Source organism: Coregonus clupeaformis, chromosome 2 (genome assembly GCF_020615455.1).
Source record: "Coregonus clupeaformis isolate EN_2021a chromosome 2, ASM2061545v1, whole genome shotgun sequence".
Classification (NCBI taxonomy): domain Eukaryota; kingdom Metazoa; phylum Chordata; class Actinopteri; order Salmoniformes; family Salmonidae; genus Coregonus; species Coregonus clupeaformis.
This window is the reverse complement of record NC_059193.1, coordinates 25,601,346-25,621,735: the sequence shown is the minus strand read 5'-3', so window position 1 is coordinate 25,621,735 and position 20,390 is coordinate 25,601,346. Positions and strand designations below refer to the sequence as shown.

The window sequence follows — 20,390 nt, the reverse complement described above, 5'->3', positions numbered from 1 at the left end:
GTGTGTGTGTGCGTGTGTGTGTGTGTGTGTGTGTGTGTGTAATTGGTGCATGTGCTTTACTGTAACTCACATGCCTGCATATTAGAGTTCACTGGAATGATAGGTGGAGACTGGAGAGCCTTTCAGCTGTTGGAGATAGAGTCCTCTACTGTCCCCCCCATAATGCCCCTATAATGCCACTGTTGTATGAGGCTTGAGGATATGCTGTATGTCTTATGAACACAAGTACCCAGAATTTCCTTGCTGATCCATGTAAATGTATTTGCATTGGTTGATGCATCCTCTGTGTTGAAGAGAAAAACCATCTATTTGGTCAGTTTTGATTTGTTTTGGTTTGTACATATTGATGCTAGCTGGACAACGGCGCAACTTGCTGCTGCATATAATATTCAATTTCTGAATATGGTGACAGACCAGTATGAAATTACACGTTGAACCCCGGCTTGTGTTTGTGTACGTCTAGATTAAAAGCCACTTGGTGTGACCATCATGTACTTTTGGCAAACAGCCCTAATGCACAAGATTGAATCGCTTTTCTCCTCCAGTGCACGTCATAGCAGTGAGATTGTAAGTGTGTGATGTAGTGCTCTCATAAAAGTGTGGCCATGATGTCTGACGAATGAGAGGTGATGAATAATTGGACCTGTTTCCAGTGAGCCAATGACAGGGGGACATAACAGTAGTAGAGGCTAGCTAGCCAAGCCAGCAGACACTTGTAAACACTCCTGCCAATGCTGATTAGTCCACTGCATGGCATGCTGACATCTTGGCAATCAAGTTGTCGCAATGCAATGAGGTGATATGATCACACATTTATTTGTATTTATCCTTTATTCACAAAGTTGATCCTATTGAGATTCAAATCTATTTTACGAGGGAAATCTGTCCTAAGACGGCAGGAATCAAACGTTAGGTGAATCCCTCGATTCAATTTGAGTGTTTCCTAGTAATCCTAGCTATGGTTTTATGTATTTTCCCCCTATAATTCTCAGTTGGTGCTCAGTTGGTGACTGTTACAGGCTTGGTGTCACCAATTGGTGTCACCTCGTTAGTCAGTATGTGTTACACCTGTACTAGCTTTGTCCATCTCGTTAGTCGGAAGGTGTTTCACCTGTGCTGGCCCAGTTGTCTTGAGAGATGTGGAGGGTTAACACCTTTAGTTGGCTCTCCCTATTTAAATTCTAGAAAATATTTATTTATCTGATCTTTCCTGTTATTGTTTGCTTCCTGTTTTTAAGTTTGATGTGGGGGTTTTCTTTTGTTTGCATCTTAGTGGGCAAATTTAGTGGGTGTCTTTTAGGTCCCAGTTCTTGTTGCTAGTCAACTTTCAGTGGACACCCCCATGAGTGTCTTTCAGAACCCCTCCTAAAACCCCACGTGTTTCATTTTTGGTTGTGGTCAGTGACTCTTTTTTAGTTCCTCCTTCTGTTTGAGAGACAATTTTTGGTTTTCTTGCTGGGGAACGTAACAGGGACACCCAAACAGAGGCTATTGATAATCTACATGACCTCTTGTTTGAGGGAGGGAGAGGTCAAGGAGAGGTGGGCCTCATTAGTCATGTACTGTGTCTGTCATTGTCTCACGATTCAAGTCAACCTCCTGCTCTGTCTTCACCACAGACAAGGTTTGGTTTTCTCCTAGCAGAACTCGGCTAGGCGAAGTGAACGTCTGTGCCTCGCATACTCCCTTCACTTGAAAGAAAGTGCCAATATTACTGTTTGTCCCTCGAGACGCCGCAGCAACATATCCAGTATACACTTCCACAAAAGAACCCAAATTAATCTGAGATAAATCAAGAAATCTGTCATTCACTTTGACGTTTTTGCCAAGGAGGTCTTAGTCGTGCAATTTTACTTCTAACTAAGATGTTTGGTGCAGTATTTCGTGACCTTGGGACTATAAGGTTCTATCCGACATTTTGGTCAAAATGAGTTCTTCACGTAGAGTTGATCTTTAGGTGGTCCTTTTTTTGCCGAGATATGTTGTCCAATTTTTGAAAAAGTGAATTTACGCTGAAAAGTTTTAACATCTGAAAGTTCTATCTGCGCAAACACCTTTAACTTGGTGCTCTAAGGTTCTATCTGCAATCCAATCACACAATGCTTGGTTGTCAATCAAAAATAATTGTATTTAAGATTATATACTTATTGAGTCATGAAAAAGGAAGACATCACGAAACAGTTCTGAGATCTGGGACTTGAAAAATACTAATTATCTCAAAACTATACATTTTGCAGATAGAACCTTATTGTCCCAAATCCTTTATCATAGGTTTGGGTCCTCTTTTTCAATTACTTTTATTTTTTTACCACTTTTTCAGAAGAACGTAAGCTCTTTATGGTAAAATAAACATGAACATGGTGCCTTGTTTAAAGGGAAATTTCTACATTTTTCAAATTCATATTATTCATTTCCAGCACCACCCCAACATCAACATATGTGAAAATGACACGTTTCTATGTTTTGTACAAAAAAAGATGGAGGAAGATAAGTGTTTCCAATGACATCATCAACCAATTAGTAGGCAATGCCTACTCATAATTGGTTAAAGTCATGTGACGCACACCAATTATGTCATTGGAAACACTTTTCTTCCTCTATCTTTTTTAGTACAAAACATAGAAATGTGTCATTTTCACATATGTTGATGTGGTGCTGGAAATGATGAATATGAAGTTGACAAATTGTGAAATTGTCCTTTAATACCCTTAGGACAGGCATTGCTGTTTTTGTCTTGTTCTATAGCAATACGAAACCCTCCATGGAAGGGGTATTTTACAAAAATTACAAACTTACCACATTTTATTGATTAATAGCAAGTAGTATACTCAAAAATCTATCAGTTTACTCATCTAGAGTGAAGCTTTATCAATGTTGCTAGGAACTATCGCTTTAACAAATGTGTGAACATGAATTCATATATTTGAGGATGTGATTAGAAAGAAGGAACATTACACTACTGTTGTGAAGAAAAGTAAAACAGCATTTTTCTTTCTTTTTTCTAGCTACAGCACCCCTACTTCCTGCAGCTATGCATTATACTTGCTTGTTTTGTCACATAAAATAAGGCAAACGGTTAGAATTTTTGCAACCAGGAAATGGCGGAGCGATTTCTGCATAGTGCACCTTTAACCATTGGGGTCTAAAATGGTAAACTAACCTTGGATCAGTGTCTCTATCACATGGGCTATTCCAGGAAACATCATCAGCTCCAGACGTTAAGTGGAGATATTGATTCATTACATAGAATGGGCCCTGGGCTGTGGGCTGGTGAGGTGAGGGCTAAATAAGCCTGTCCTGGAGCCTTGACTCTGCAGGCGATTAAAGTCCAAACCTGGCTGTGTGTGTGTGTGTGTGTGTGTGTGTGTGTGTGTGTGTGTGTGTGTGTGTGGCTCCGGGTGATTAATTTGTGTCCACAGGCCAATAGCATAAGAGGATAGGAGGAGGATACAGCCTGGCTTTCTTCTGCTCAGCTCATAAACTCCTCAGGGCCAGCAGGATTAGGGTACCGTACTCCAGCCCTGCCTAGCTACATATCAGCCATAGCTACCACATTACAATGCCTGGCTGCATCATTATCTACATTGAACTGTGCTGATTTTTCATCTTCTTATTCATTGGTATAGTATTACATTCAATGTACTGGTATGATACTTTGTACAATGGGGGATGTACTTCAATTTTACCAAATGTTTTGTAGGGGAGAAGTTATGCATTGGATCTGCTGTGAACAGAATGTAGAAAAGTGTGTGAAATATGTTAGCGCGAAAAGGAAAAAAGTCCAGAAAAGAAAAGAAAGGAGAAGAGACGTTTTAAAAGTATATCTTAATATAAACATTTTATTCAGTGCATTTTGTGCAGACACCAAATAATAAATAACTTGGAAGGTAGCAGGCTGAACTGGTTGTTTTTCAGTTTTATCCTGGTAGTTTGGAACACATGATCCAACATGGGGTTAATACACATAGCTTACATCATGCACTATAGCTCTGTAGTCCAGAATTCACCTGCTGTCTCCCATGCAACAGAGGTTCACCTAAAAAAACTAAGGAAACAAAAGGAAAAAAACAAGCTTCCCAGTAGCATGTTCCATATGAACAAGGTATGTAGCCGAAGGGAAACTTAGAGTACTTAGCCCACAAAAAGGGTTGTCTTTGTACACAACCGTGTTTTTGTGCAAGAAAGGGATGAGTTTGATGTTTTTTTTAGTTAGTTTTTTTACTTTTACAAATATGACATATCCTATAAAATGTTTAAGCCACCTAAAATTCCACAGTATTGTTTTCTTATTTTTAGAAAATTGTCACCACGATAAGTTACTCAAACACGAAACAAGTCCTGGGTTGGGGCCATCACCATATCCTTATATGGTGAACTGAATCAGCCAATAAGAGCCAACAAAAGGGGAGGGGGCAAGGCATGTCACAAGCACTGGATTGGAGAACAGACCATGGGGACTGAAGACGGAATACAATGTGACACAACAGAAACAGAAGGACATTGAACAGTCGATTCATACCTTAACTCAACCCTAGAGTTCACCAGTAATATGTAGTCTCTTTCCCTTCAGCAAAAACACTTTCTAGAACATTGACAAGCCTTCCTATTCCCATGGGCTAAAACATCCCCTGTTTTTTCCTCACCTTTTTCCATTTTCATTCCATTTTCCTGTCTTCCTCATTCTCTTTGTTCACATTTCTTTCTTTCTCTAATCAAAAATGTACAATTCGAAAAATAACTCAACACCTCCAGCTGCGCCTGTATACTGACTTGGCTTGACAGCTTAAATTGACACTCTTTCAGCTCTGTCTTTGGTGTGCTGGAACCCCTTTCACTGTGGAGATGGCTACAAAAACACAAATACTGAGGAGGGGGAGAGAACAAGAGGGAGAAAAAAAGAAAAAGCTCTCCGCTAATTTCGAAAATTAGTAAAGCAAAGATGCAGCTATGGCGTTGTCGCTCAAACAAAGTGCCACCCGCTTTTCCCTTCATTTTTTTGGATGCTAGGGAGTTCAAGTCTCTTCTGAGCGTGTGCAGGAGAGCTACTGTTATATCTGGCTGTGGTGGCAGCTTCGCTAGGGCTGCACCCCCTCATGGGGAATGGCTTCGTATTCACAGAAGCATCATGGATGACACACAGAAACAGGGCACTTCTCTACCAGCTGCAGCCCAGCCCTTCACCGGTTGCCCTGACCGCCTGCCTGCCTCTCTACCTGCCTGCCTGCCGGGTAGGATATGACCGGGTAGGATATGACCGGGTAGGTGTCTATATGATCAGGACCTATAAGTAAAATAAGTCGTTATCTGCAGGAAGTAAAAAACCTTAAAAGATGAGCTAACTGGTTAGTGGCCAGAGTGGCCAACAGAAAATTGTGTTCTCAAATGACGTTTCAAAATTGCCTAGCGTTTTGCAAACAAAGTTCATGGTGTAATTTGGTTGGCTGTTGACGGTGTGATGAAAGATAAATAAATAATGTTTGAATGGAACCTAATGAGTGTGGTGATTGGTTGGTGGTGGTGTTTAGTAGTCGTAATGTTGTCCTGAACCGCCGATGGTTTTGGAGAGAGAAGTCTGCTTGGAAGTCACACTCTTCTGGAGGTAAGGTGTCTTCTTCTAACGTCCGCCCCGGCCCGCCGTGCCACCACCCGGCTACGTGGATTCGTTCTGGCTCACCGTCTTGCCTCCGTTGAGCACGGCCGAGGCGCTCCGGGACTTGGTGGGCGTGCCGCTGCCAGAGCGCGAGAACTCTGTCAGGTCGTGGAGGGAGGGTTCCCTGTACATGGCCACTGTGGGACAGACAGACAGACGGGAGAATGGTCAGACACATTACTGCTAGTGTAGATGGAGCGGAGCTGAGCACTAGAATATAATACAAAAGAATACACTAGAATAGAATTGTATTGTCCATCTGGAGATGCACGTTTTCCTCTTTCGTTGGACCAAGTTCTATTCTATTCTATTTTCTTATATTGCTCAACTCCCTCTGATCCTGTCACTGTAGCTCATAACAGAATGTACACCCCTGCCATATGCAAAAAAAAATCAGGACAAGGTATTTTTGGAGGGCAGAAAGTACTTATAGACACTGCCTTACATGAGTTATTCAGGAGCTTGTTAAAGTGAAAGCAGCGACGTCTGCATCTCTGAAACTTTTCAGAAGAAACACCAGTCACGTTAGAGGTTCTGATCTCTTTAGTCTTTAGAAGCCACTCCTAAAACGGCCAGGGTGTTTTGATGTGTGGTCCTCCTGGGACTTGGACCCAAGCGGCAAACCTAACTCTCCAAAGACATTGCCTTGCTTTTCTGGTGATAACAGCAGGCTACACACAAAGCATCACTGTGCAAACAAGTCAATCAATAGTGGACTTCAGTGGGAAGCTGTGTGGGATCGATACTGGGCTTATTATCCACGGCATTAAGCAACTATAATTCTGGAAGGATGACCTGGAGGTCAGGGTCCATCTCCATATACGCTTATCCTCTCCTCCAATCAACCCTCCATCTCTCTCTCTCTACTGGATCTCTCCCTGTTTGACCTAGCACCTTAACACACACGGATGGATAAAATTAAAGGACGTGGGCTGAGACTCGTGGACTGGAACCAGAGCGAAGAGGAGAGGGGGAGCGAGGAGCGGCTGGTGGAGACGGTTGCAATGTAGAGACGGCTCCTTAATTGGTCGGCTGGTATTGCTGCTGCCTCTGGATCTTTATGGGCTGCTGAAACAAATGCTTTTTTCTCTCTCTCTCCCCCTCTTCTCTCTCTCTGCATCCCCTATCTAAGCACTAGATCTGGCGTTTGGGTTCTGAGAGAAATTAATAAAAGGATTGTGCCTTTTTGGCATGATTTGTAGAAATGTTTAACATTTTCTGGAGATGAAAGTGAGCACCCCTATTTCCTTTATTATGATAACATTATTTTGCCATTTGTGGTTTCTCGACATGAGCAGAGACGTGGATTTTGAATGAGCTACTGGTCGATTGGTCGGTGGATGAGAGCAGACCAGCCAACCTGGGAGTGAAAGCGTCATCATCATCACAGCTGCCTGTTTGCTGTGCCTTTCTGCTCTTGTGAAAAAGGGGTTGAAAGGGACCCAGTGCATCCCTCTCCAATGCCCTCCTACCCTCATTAAGGGACTACAACTTCTTGTAATCTTTTAACCATTATTTTCAGAACATACATAAATGGGATAGCAATGTATTTGTGCCACTCTCTCTTTAGTCTGTAAATTGTAACCACGAAAGAAGCTTGGAACTGACAGATCCAAATGACAGAACGACTGAACGTCTGATCAGATTTTTTAAAATACATTGCTAGCCGCTTGGTGATCATCTCTCGTTGGTTGAGTAATTTGCGTCGCTTTCTTTGAGGAGGTATTTTCATCTGAAAGCTCATCCTTTCATCTTGTGGAAGTGGAGTACAGACGGTTTCTCGCTCTTTTTTCTCGTTCAGGTAAGCCTGTGTCTTGATCTAGATGAAAGCGCTGTGGCCTTTTTAACATGAACAGATCCATCTATCCAGCACCCAATCATACCCCCTCTTTCCCTCTCCTCCCATGAGGCACCTGGCCTGGTTGGGTGGAGGTAGGTCGCTCCTTTTTGTCATGAAATTGGCGTTAAAAAGCTTAGCTGTCACTATTCAAAACAGGCAGAACGTTATAATTCTCGCAGCTTTTCACCAAGGACACTGCCTCTGCCTTTTCCACTGTCTGGCTCCAGTGAAGTATGAATCGCTTTTGGGAAGTGCTCAATAGCCCTGTCCACACACCATCGTCTCCGAGCAGAAAACCCATCAGCAGGGGAGCTGAGAGCAGCCTTTCTCCAGGCCATAGGGAGAGACTACCCACATTGAGGGAAGGAAAGAGAGGGAGAACAGGTAAAGGGAACAGGGACATTTAATCAAAGAGAAGCCTTGTGTTTTTTTTGGGGAAAGTCTCCTGTTTATACAAATTACCTCTGCCAAAGCTCAGTGCTCCAGGCCATAGTGAATCACCAATAAACTTTCAATTGCAATGTAATGGCCTTGGGAGAATAATCATGAAACTTAAAAAAGTTTCCTAAGAAAAATGTCCCTTATTTTTCTCCATTGTCTCCAATATAGAGCTGAGCACCGTATAGGAAGAAAGATGGACAGACTCACCTTTCAAAGGCTTGGGGAGGAAGTGGCCTGCTGGCTTGTTCTTCTTCACATGGTTTCCCTTCATTATCTCCCCCTCTTTATTCAGACCGAGGTACCAGCCCCTACCAGACTGCTGCTGTCTGTAGATCATGGAGGAGTAGGTCACGTAGTAGTTCTCAAACACTGACTCTTTGAACTTACACTCCGGGGTGAAGTGTTCCTGAGGAGAGAGCGAGAAAGAGAGAGGAGAAGACAGGATGAGCCTTGGCTGAAGGAGGAGGGCGGACACTGATGAGGGAGGTTTTAAGAGTCCTTCTCATCTCTTGCTTTTTAGCAAATGAGAGGCACTGAGATATGAAGTATAATTTCTTAAGAACAGGAGGGGAAGGCACGACTCAAACACAAACACTTGCTCAGCGTACACACACTTACACACACTCAAGGGTTGAACGATCCTTATAAAGCATCTGATTCAAGACATACACCTCTCAATGCTTACCAAATTACCACAGTATTTTCAAAAGCTATTATAATCATCATTGTAAATAATTAATAGCTTTAAGCCATAGATACAAAGTACCATTTATTAAACATAAGATTAAATATTAATTATAATTTTACTATGCAGTTTTAATAATATATGGGCCAATTAATAATTACATTTGTTGGAGGATGTTCCCTCTGCAGAGACTTTGTAATAGAAGATATGATTACCATTTATTAGTCAATCTTTCACCAGACTATTGCCCTCTCCTAGCAGCGGGCATCAACAGGTTCAGATGGTCTGTGTGTGTGTGTGTGTGTGTGTGTGTTTTTACAGAGGTTATGTAATGTCCAGGCGGAGGCACCCCTGTCTCTCATCCACTAATGAATTGGCTGTTCTAAGGTGCACAGAACAAAATCTACATGGGGCTCCTGGGACCCTTTTGTCCTGTAGTCTCTCTCTCTCTCTCCTCTAGTCTACACTATGCCATCTCATGCTCTCTTTTTCTCTCGCCTCTCCATATTTTGTTGTCTCTGATTTAGTCATTACCTCCACCACCTATGTCATAAAACACGAAGCTGTTGTTCTTTCATGCAATTCTCCCCAGGACACTCTGATGTGGCATTGTCTGCAGGTGTGTGTGTGTATACATGCATGCGTGTGTGTGTGTGTATATATGCATGTGTGTATGTGTATATATGTGTGTGTGTATGTGTGTGTGTGTGTGTGTGTTTGTGTGTGTGTATATATGCATGTGTGTATGTGTATATATGTGTGTGTGTATGTGTGTGTGTGTGTGTGTGTGTATATATGCATGTGTGTATGTGTATATATGTGTGTGTGTATGTGTGTGTGTGTGTGTGTGTGTGTGTGTATATATGCATGTGTGTGTGTGTCCTCACAAACACGTGTGCCTGTGTGTATTGCACCCCATTTTGCGATGTCGTCTCTATTGTAGTTTTCTATAATATAGGGAGATGGAGTTATCTGTTGAGACGACAGCTGCTATACTACTGTACTAAAGCACTGTTCTTCCTGCTCTCTCTGTTGTCTCCTAATTAGCTTCCAACTGCTTTCTGCCTGGGAACCATCTATGCATTCAGTCTACAGAGGAAGAAACCCCAATAAGCTAAACCAGGGGTATTCAAATCTGAGCCTTGGTTGGAGGTTATGCTGGTTTCTCACTCTTCTTGTTTAATCAGGAACTAATTTAGACCTGGGACAACTGTCACAGGTGTGATAATGAGCCAACATTGCTTATCATGCGCGCTTCTGCCTAATTGAATGATTGATCCTGTAATTTAATTGGCTGACTGTTTCTTTAAATATGATCTCTTTGTTGTTTGAGGGGGAAGGTGCAGGTAAGAGGGAAGTTTCCATGAGGCTGGTTGTTAGTGGTTGACTGACTGACTAAGTTGAGAGAATACATTTGATTTGAAGTTGAATTAATGTTTAGGTAGTGCTTCCCTTGACCCTGCACCAGAACCTGTTATGTGTGTATATTTAATGTTGGTCTCTCCTGTGTGATCCTTCTCCCTTGACTAGGCTTAACACAGAAGTCTGAGGTTTTGATTAATGCTGGAGAAGGAGAAAATAAAACGTGTAACCTGTTGACTTCTTTATTTTGCCACTTTAAGAACCTGTATGTTGAGCAGAGCTCCCATGATCTTGTTTAATTCAACCTGGGGTGGCATAGGATCAGCTACCCTTAGGGCTCTATTCAATCCGCATCATGGAAGTTCAGCTTTACAGCGTGATGATTGAAATTTAAAGGCAATGTTCCTGCTTTAGCGGAGACTGCATTCATGGTAAACCCTGCATGTTATCTCAATGGGAAATAACCTTTGCTATTCTATCGCGGAATCTAATCTTCACAGATTGAATAGAGCCCCTAATTTCTCTACCGCCTCGCACAACAGGCATGTGGACTCTGGTCAATCAATGACATTGATCAATCAAGTAATCACCAGGGAGAAAGGAAAACCTGAAAAAAAGATTTTACTACCCTGGGTTAAACTATAATGGCAGTCCTATGGCAACTTGGCAAGCGCTTTAGAAAGGAGAAAATTGGCATGTTTTTCAAATTGGGACAACCTCGTATTGCTCAGAGTTGTATCACAGTGGATGTCAGTCACAAGATGGATGACGGGTCCTGGCAGGACCACAGATCTGTTGTGTGATCCTGACAAACTATGCGTCACTGTCAGTCACCCAGTCATCAATAATGCCATCAGGCTTTCCCAACACAATATTACTCTCCGGAGAGTTCCCATTCAACATAATTCATCCTCAAAAAGAGACGAGGGAGTGCAACACATAGATGGAATGCACATTTGCGTGTTTGTGTAGTCATACATTCACTCCCACTCTGGGCTAGAGTCTCTACACATGTCCACTCCACTTACTGTTTAAGAAGCCCTAGTGATCAAAATCAGTTGTTTTTGAAGAAGCAATTCATTAAATGAATCATCCAGGAGAGTATTGATTCATAAGAAGGTCAGTGTATAAGGCTCTACTCTGAACCAATGGCCCCAATGCAGTGCGAGTGGCCCCTACAGTCCCTAATCTCCCATCCAGAATCAAACCACCCAGACATAGTGAGTCCGTCCCAGGCACAAAGAATCAGCCCTGCTACCTGGAGGGGGTGGGGTTGGGTTCACATATAGTCCTGTTTAAAATAACTGATCTCAGTCCTCTTTAAAGTGAACCGTGGTAACAAAAAAAAAAAAAAGGAGAAGCAAAATAACTAAGTTCTCTTTGTCTTCACCTTGCCTTTGAATGAGGACTCAACTCTTTTGCCAGTTCACTTCACCTATTTTGTGGTCTGAGTCCTCTTTGCATTCACATTGCTATGTTTAGAAAAGAACCAAGATCTTTTTCCAACATTCAGCATTGAGCTAGCATTGATTTCCTGGTTAGTGCTATCCGAAATCCTTGGGACATCCCTACCCTAAATCCTAACCATAACCTTAACCCCTACCCTTACCCTAACCTAAACTTAACCCTTACCTTAACCATTTTAAATGTCAACTTCAATGGGGTAATGTCAGAGTTGGGACATCACAAGGATCCCAGATAGCAAGGACCTTGATTTTGTACCCTATGTTGTGACTCTCACCAAATATGTTGTCTACTCACACTATTCAAAATCCACAATCAAATAAACAGCGTATGAAGCTCTCTTAGCCTATACATCAACATATTACAAACAAATAATCTGAACATCGTGTCAGTACAAAACTCCACACATATTTTGGAATTTCTGTGCATCCTTGACAATCTCTAATCAATATCCAAAAACAGCACACGTTTTTTCCGCGAACCTGCACATCATCATCTTCTCTGTCCAATGTGAAGGGGTTATGGCAGGGGAAACGGTGTTGCAGTAGTCTACTGTGTGGTGCAGGAATAATGACAAGTGAACCTGGGGAGCTTTGTGTTCACATTGCCCTAAAAAAGGGAACCGGACCAGGGAATTCAAGCGAACCGAACTCAGACCACCTCTTAAGATGGTCTCAGTTCGGTTCGCTTCGGGGGATCTTTTGAGGGGTCTAAGTTCCTTTGGAGTGTTCACACTCCACAAAAAATTAAGGGAACCGCATTGAGTTCACAAAAATTGTCTGAAAGGGACCAAGTGTGAAAACACCCTCAGTGTAGACAGGCATTCTCATCTAATCTCTCATCCTCCCTGGTCCCTGACGCTCCCAGAGACAGCCCGGGCCCAGACCGTGGTGACAGGACACTGCTGTTGTCAGACGGTGCCAGTGACATGGCACCTCCACAGGGACTTCCTGTCAGCTCAAACCGGCACACTGCTAAGCCACCATGACACCGGAGGGGAACACTAGAAGGGCTAAGGGCCCTATTCAGACTTAGGAAATGTACGCCTTTCCTACGTACTGCTCAGTAGTTGGTATTCAGACTCAGTGGCGTGTATTCATGTGGCCAAGGGAAGCCAGGCTTCCCAAAACATTTACAAAAAATAAAATACAATAATACATATAAAATAACTTATCTTTCATCTCTGAGGACTGAGCACGCCCCCATTCTCATCGACGGGGCTGTAGTGGAACAGGTTGAGAGCTTCAAGTTCCTTGGTGTCCACATCACCAACGAACTATCATGGTCCAAACACACCAAGACAGTCGTGAAGAGGGCACGACAAAGCCTATTCCCCCTCAGGAGACTAAAAAGATTTGGCATGGGTCCTCAGATCCTCAAAAAATTCTACAGCTGCACCATCGAGAGCATCCTGACTGGTTGCATCACCGCCTGGTATGGCAACTGCTTGGCCTCTGACCGCAAGGCACTACAGAGGGTAGTGCGTACGGCCCAGTACATCACTGGGGCAAAGCTTCCTGCCATCCAGGACCTCTATACCAGGCGGTGTCAGAGGAAGGCCCTCAAAATTGTCAAAGACTCCAGCCACCCTAGTCATAGACTGTTCTCTCTGCTACCGCACGGCCAAGCGGTACCGGAGTGCCAAGTCTAGGTCCAAAGACTTCTCAACAGCTTCTACCCCCAAGCCATAAGACTCCTGAACAGCTAATCATGGCTACCCGGACTATTTGCACTGCCCCCCCACCCCATCCTTTTTACGCTGCTGCTACTCTGTTAAGTATTTATGCATAGTCACTTTAACTCTACCCACATGTACATATTACCTCAACTACCTCAACTAGCCGGTGCCCCCCGCACATTGACTCTCTGCAACGGTACCCCTGTATATATAGCCTCCCTACTGTCACTTTATTTTACTTCTGCTCTTTTTTTCTCAACACTTTTTTGTTGTTGTTTTATTCTTACTTTTTTTGTTTAAAATAAATGCACTGTTGGTTAAGGGCTGTAAGTAAGCATTTCACTGTAATGTCTGCACCTGTTGTATTCGGCGCATGTGACCAATACAATTTGATTTTATTTTATTTTATTTGTTAAATTATTTTCCTTCAATTCGCAAGAGGCTGAATGTATCTCACCGGAGAAAGCATCTGAGCGAGCAAAACAATGCCCCTCTGTCTCTGTATGTGTATGCCATCTATCTGATGCTGTCTGGTCAAAAAGAGTATGACATTGTTACAGCCCGTAGCATTGAATGCAAGGGAAGCCAGCGAGCATTTGGTATAAAATAATAGCCAATCAGCTACAGATGTTCTCGTGGTGTTTCAGTACAGTTATCTAAAGCCATCCCTTTAAATTTGGTGTACCTTTTCATTTGAATTTGAATTTTCTCGACACTCAATAAAATAACGGTTCAGAATATTAGGGATCAATTAAAGAAAGCCATGTTAATACACGCATATTCGTCAAATTTTCAGCACCAATTTGGTAGATTAAAAAATTATCTGATCTTGTATATTATTTAGGGTTATCGAAGTATTCATGAATAAAAAAAAAACTTGAAATATTGGAAGGTGAGAATAGTTTACAATAGGGGTTGAACAATAGTCCTATAAATCTACCCCAATAATCCTCACTAATCATGGAACTGTGATGACAACGGACCAGTTGTGAACTGTGCACCAGGCTCCAGGTTTAAACTGCTACTGTACATATGGTCTGCGTTCCATAATGATTCAAATACGCTACATGTCCCAAACTATTGCACAACTTGTAATACGTTAGCCTAATATGATCCACTATTGCTAGCGATCCTCAGGAACAACCACACGAACGTGACTGAGGTAAGAAAGTTAAACTAACGATGTAATGGAATGATGCAAAATGTAAGGAAACTAACACTAAAGTGACAGTTCTAAATGTATGTGGGTATTACTGACGGTGGCCACTGATAGTGGCTAATATTTAACATGATAGAAATGGTAAAACAATTAAATCCAGTGAAATGTCTGGGCATATAATTAAAACATTCTAGAAATCATAAATCAACTCGGTAGCTTTGGCGCTATCCTGTCATTTGCGCATGTCTACAGAAGCCTATAGCTTGAGTCTCCAAATTACATCCCTGCAGGTTATAAGGCCAGCATTTCCTAAACTTCACAGTGGAAAAGGTGATATGTTGATATGCTTCAGTTTACTGTCATATTACTGGTTTCACATTTGTCTCCAGTGATCATAAGGTAAAATATATCTAAAACAATTGTCATTTATATTTACAATCCCCTTATCCAAACGGCTTACTCAATTACCTAGGTTTGGCACTATACTGTCATTTGCAACTCAATATTAGGAAGGTGTTCCTAAGGTTTGGTATACTCAGTGTATGTCGGTAACTAGTCCAAAAATTTCAGAAGGATCTTTTTTTATTTTTTATTTTTTAATCATGACGTTTTTGACCCCTTGGCGTCAAAATGGCCCCCTTGCTGGTGCTTTTATGGTTAAAGTGTCCTAATTCTATATGTTGAGAGAATGCAGGCTGCTAAATCTCTATTGTCGTTAACCTGGTCATCAAAAGTCTGCTCTAACAAGACCCCAAGGAAATCAATGTCCGTTAGGGGAGAGACCATGTCTGCTGCAGTCAGTTTTGCCTTTGATTACACACTGAGCCCTAGAGAGACACAGACAGTGCAAACACCTTGGGATCAGTCTGTCATCAAAGGCAGAACTGACTGCAGCAGACATGGTCTCTGCAGTCCGAACTAAATGACAGGTGAAGAAGTCTTTGGCTGTTCTGACTTCTGAGATGCAGGGTGCATAGTGTAACTGAGATTATTTCCCTCTGCAAGTCCTCAACCATCCTCCCAGAAAATTCTCTTCACAGTTTAAAAAGATTAACCAGAGATTGAGTTTTCCACTTATGTAACTGTTCCTCTAGCGCGTGACCATGGCTAATGCTTCGGTTTGAAGGTCAGATAAAACCAATTAAACCCTTGTACTCAAATGCAAATCTGCTTTCGGAGAGAGGGATCGGATTAAACTTGTTTGAGTTCTATCTGGTGAAAGGTAATTCATTATAATTACATTAACAACATCAACAAAAACAGTGCAGGGGAGGCTGCAAACGAGGAGGATGCTGAAATTGACTGTTACTTTCCCCAAATACTAAACTGGGTTGAATGTTTAAATGCAACAAATTTAAAACCTGGGACAACAACATCCTGAAAACAAGTGTCAGCAGCCTATAGAGCCATTAATGGTGATCTTTCTCCTAATGCTGCATGCTTTATTTCCCTGTGCTTTGGCCATGCATCAACCTGCCTCTCTCTGGCCACCATGCCCAGGCATACGTCTAGCTGGAGGCAGAGAGCAGTTAGTTAAAAGGTAGTAAGTTAACACAATACATCTGCTTTTGCTCTCTATTTTTCTGTATTTTTCCCTCTCTCCCTCATTGCTCTTCAACCCTTTCTCTCCCCATTCCCCATTACTTACTTCCCCAATCTCTCTTCCCGCTCTCCTGCCCTTGCTCCCACGTCTCCCTCTCTCTGTGATCACCATGGCGAGCAAACAAGCGTATGTAGCATGGAGAGGTGAGGCAGTATTAATCACTGTGCCGTGTTCTAACAGCTTGATGGGAAAACGATGGGCTGCTCAGCTTTTGAGCCAGGAGTCCTGTTCTACCTCCATTAATTAGCTTATGTGGATTTGGCTCGCTGCAGTTGCCCTGGAGTGGAGTGAAAGTCTATGGATGACAGGCGCATACAGATAGACACAGACACATTGAGAGCCAGGATGGAAGGGATTGCCACCTTGCCTTTTTGAACTAGATTGGGTCTATGGAGGACAGAGACATTCAGATAGACACAGACACTTTTAGAGCCAAGATGGAAGGGATTGCCAGCAACCCCTGCTCTATTCTAAGGAAGAAAGAAGAAACTGACACAAGGAGGAGCCAAGATGGAGGGAAACCCTAGTCCTATTCTATTGGAGTCTCTATGATTTACAGAGGCAGCCAGATCAACTTGACTAGGCTCCAGCGGCTGCATGGGTTTCTTCCTCAGTCAATAGTAATGGCTAGTGTTCAGTGAAACCCACGGTGCAGTGAAAAAAGGCCCACACCACTTTAATCACCAATGTCCAGAGCTAGACGGAGCGAAACACATCTCTGCAAATTGGAGCGAGGGAACATTATTTTAGAGAGAGAAAAAACAAGAGAGGAGAGAAAAAGCTATCTGCATGGAAATGATCTGCCCTCCTCTTCTCCTCCTCCTCTCCTCCCCAAGCCTTGCTGTCGATGACTGGTGGTTTGGGTAAATGGACTTTAAATGATCCCATTAGAATACATGGCTTTCCTTGGAGCACGGGACAATGCAGAGAGGGACAGCAGTGAGCTGATGAGTCCCCTGTCGAAATGCTGCACAGCTGGAAGGCTTCACACACATCAAGGGGCTGAGAGCAGAGAGATATGCTTCTAGGACAGGCAGCTATTATTACAGTGTCCTGGACTGTGCCGACAGTAACAACATCATTCTGTAACGGCCTACAGTATTAAAGCCATATCACATGGAAAATCAATAAGGCTAAATGTGACCAATGAGATTAAAGATAAAAGAGAGTCATTTTTTTGTAGTGTGTTGTGCTGCCATGGGTGGAAATCTTAGATACATGTCAAAGCTCTGATTAAAAGGGAGTGTGAGATAGAGAAACACACACACATCCTTACTGTGTACCCCTCTCACCCCCACCTCCTCCTTTCACCGTACCTATGGGGGGCTTGTGTACTGCAGTCAGTGAGTCACATTGCTGGGAGCTTTATGATGCATATCTTATTTGGTTTTATTGTGACTGCAACATGGGGAAACCCCACAGTCTCACCCCGCTCCTCTCCTCCCTGTCCCCATCCCCATCCCCATCCCCATCCCTGCCTCACTGTACCTCCTCTCCCCCATAGGGTATCCCCTGCCTCGGCGGTGACTGAGTGTGTGTGTCTAAACGTGTTAGACAGTGAGTGAAAAAGGGAGGTGTGTAAGGGAGTACGTATGGGTGTAGTAAGAGACGGTTGTTGTAATGGTGGATTATTGTGAGAGTGTGTGTGTTTGTGTGAGAGATAAATGGGTAGCTCACCCCCTCACTCTAGAAGTGTGTGTACTCCTATCTTTCCCCATATATCTCTCCACCTCATCATTTTTTCAGGCACACTCTCGGCCTCCTTTAATCGTATCTATCACTCTCTCTCCCCTGCACTCTCTCCGTTCCTCCATCCCTCCATTTTAAAGGGGGCTGACATATCCCATTCCTTTAAGAGGTGTCCTTTATGCTCACTGATTCACTATATATCTCTCCATGTACAATCTTTCATAGTGTCTTTCACCATTAACCCTGCCTCTGCTTACATTCACACTTTGGCATTTTAGTCATTTAGCAGACGCTGTTATCCAGAGCAATTAGGGTTAAGTGCCTTACTCAAGGGCGCATTGAAAGACTTTTCACCTAGTTGGCTCGGGGATTCGAACCAGCGACCTTTCGGTTACTGGCACAACGCTCTTAACCGCTAGGCTACTTGCCGCACACACATTAACACACATACTCCTCTCTATCAGGCATCACAGGCAGTTATTTAGAACCTGGAGGGAGGGTGTCAGATTTACAGCAGTGGAGGGATATCCCAGTACAGGTTAGCAATAGCGCCTTAGCGCTTTACGACCCAATAGCTTCAGCAAGGGGGGAGACATTTACAGGCTGACGCAAGCACTGAGTGTGACATACTGCAAGAGGTTTCCCCATCTGTAATATCAACACACACACACACACACACACACACACACACACACACACACACACACACACACATACACACACACACACACACACACACACACACACACACAGGCATAAAACATGAGCACTACAATACAATACTATAGCCCTATGAATTTTATAGAGGGTAATGCATATTCAATTCCTTGCTGTAGCCGTGCCAAGAAAGAAAACACAATCAATTACCATTTACTCTGAAATTGCAATCAAATGAATGCACAGTAGTAATTAAAACCCAATAATGTTCCCCCGAGGCGAGGCAGTGGAAGGAGAAATAAAGGCATAATGGATCTGATCTTCCCTGTAAGAATATTGGCGCCATTCTTCACGCCCGAGCACAAATCGATGCTGCCAGTCCTGTGTCTGAGCCCAGTGCCCATATCCTACTAACTGAAATGACACCAATAGAATCAAGGCTGAGCCTTGTGCTGGTGTCTTTACAGCAGTGTCAAAGCCTGGGAGACTCACAAAGATAATGGCGCCGCCGCTGCTCACTATCCGCTCTCCCAAACAAAGCTGTCTAAATGCCTTCCCTTTTCAATGGCCTCAGTAATTTAGTCTTTAGTCACTGAGTGGCAGTGGAATAAAAAGCACTTTTCTCTCTATCCCCAGATAAAAATAACATTTACATTTTGTTAATTTGTTCAGAATAGATTTGGAGGCTCTAAGCTGGTGGAAAACACACACTCATGCAGGCACAAAACACACTGTGGCTGGTTAATGACCCACAAGAGGATCCCTGTGTCACGCCCTGACTCAGGGGACGCTTATATGTTGAGTCAGGGTGTGTATATTCCTTGTTGTGCTTTGTCTATGTTTAGGATCTAGTATGTCTAGTTCTATGTTGTACGGTGTGGTTCCCAATCAGAGGCAGCTGTCGCTCGTTGTCTCTGATTGGGGACCATACTTAAGCAGCCTATTGGCACTGTCTAGTTGTGGGATCTTGTTCCTTGTAAGGTATGTTGTGTGTGCTACCTTGGACTTCACGTTTCGTTTATTGTTTTGTCGAGTGTTTATTGGTTTAATAAACATGTACGTATATCACGCTGCGCCTTGGTCTGTCTCGTCATTAAACGCACGTGACACCCTGCGATAGGGACGGCTATTTTGAAGAGCTATTGTGCTTATGGGGGGGAAAACGGGTGCATATCTCATGACCTCTTACCACCATGCAAACACACACATACTCAAACATACACACACAGGCATGGATACCCACAGGGAGAGAAGAAGAAGAAGAAGAAGAAGAAGAAGAAGAAGAAGAAGAAGAAGAAGAAGAAGAAGAAGAAGAAGAAGAAGAAGAAGAAGAAGAAGAAGAAGAAGAAGAAGAAGAAGAAGAAGAAGAAGAAGAAGAAGAAGAAGAAGAAGAAGAAGAAGAAGAAGAAGAAGAAGAAGAAGAAGAAGAAGAAGAAGAAGAAGAAGAAGAAGAAGAAGAAGAACATTTAAACCAGTAGAACTTCACACCTTCATTCTTTCATTTTTGTCAGTGTAATCTAATTATTTTCAGACACTGTTACACCTTTTGTCAGTGTAACCAAATTATTTTCAGACACTGTTACACAACCTCTGTGTATTATGTAAGATCTGCAAAATTCGAACATATGCTAATTCTGAAACCCAAACTCCAATGTTTCCATTCCTTTTATATGTTAGTCCCCATATCCACTAGTCTCCCCCACCCCCCACCCCCAGACTCAGACTAGAGCCCTAGTGACGTACTCTACTCCCAGTGACCCACAGCTAAATTAATAACCAAACTTCAAAGGCACCTCTGGAAAAACACCACAGACACTATTTAGACTAGTTAGTCGTTTTAAAGAACATTGATGTCAAAATGTACACTCCAATGGTCACCATTTGTCACAGGGACACAATATTAAGGAATTCAAGGAAATGCACAGTAATACGGCTAATTTTCATACAGAATATCGACAGACATTTACCACATCTTGGTGACAATGGTATGTATGGGGATAGTTTCCCTTCGACAACATGAAAAGCCTGTTTTCCCATATATCTGTATTTTTCAGCAACGGGGAGTCAAGACGGTTGTGACAAACTGTGAGGAGCTGAATATTACATACGAGGCAGGATGAAAAACAACTAGAAAGGGGCAGAGAGGAGAGTAGAGAGGACGG

At 42.9% G+C, this 20,390-nt stretch overlaps 1 protein-coding gene across 6 annotated transcripts in view; it reads right to left on the bottom strand.

Moving 5' to 3' along the window:
• Positions 1–3,810: 3,810 nt before the first annotated feature.
• LOC121532159 (fibroblast growth factor 13) overlaps positions 3,811–20,390 on the bottom strand; it is a 169,224-nt gene continuing 152,644 nt past the window's right edge. For all 6 annotated transcript variants that reach the window (XM_041837926.2, XM_041837917.2, XM_041837949.2 and 3 more), the window contains 2 exons: positions 8,139–8,337; positions 3,811–5,787 (listed from right to left, as the gene is read on the bottom strand). In XM_041837926.2, coding sequence (XP_041693860.1) covers positions 5,651–5,787; positions 8,139–8,337 — 336 coding nt within the window. In that variant the 3' untranslated portion in view covers positions 3,811–5,650. The remainder of the gene's footprint in view (positions 5,788–8,138; positions 8,338–20,390) is intronic.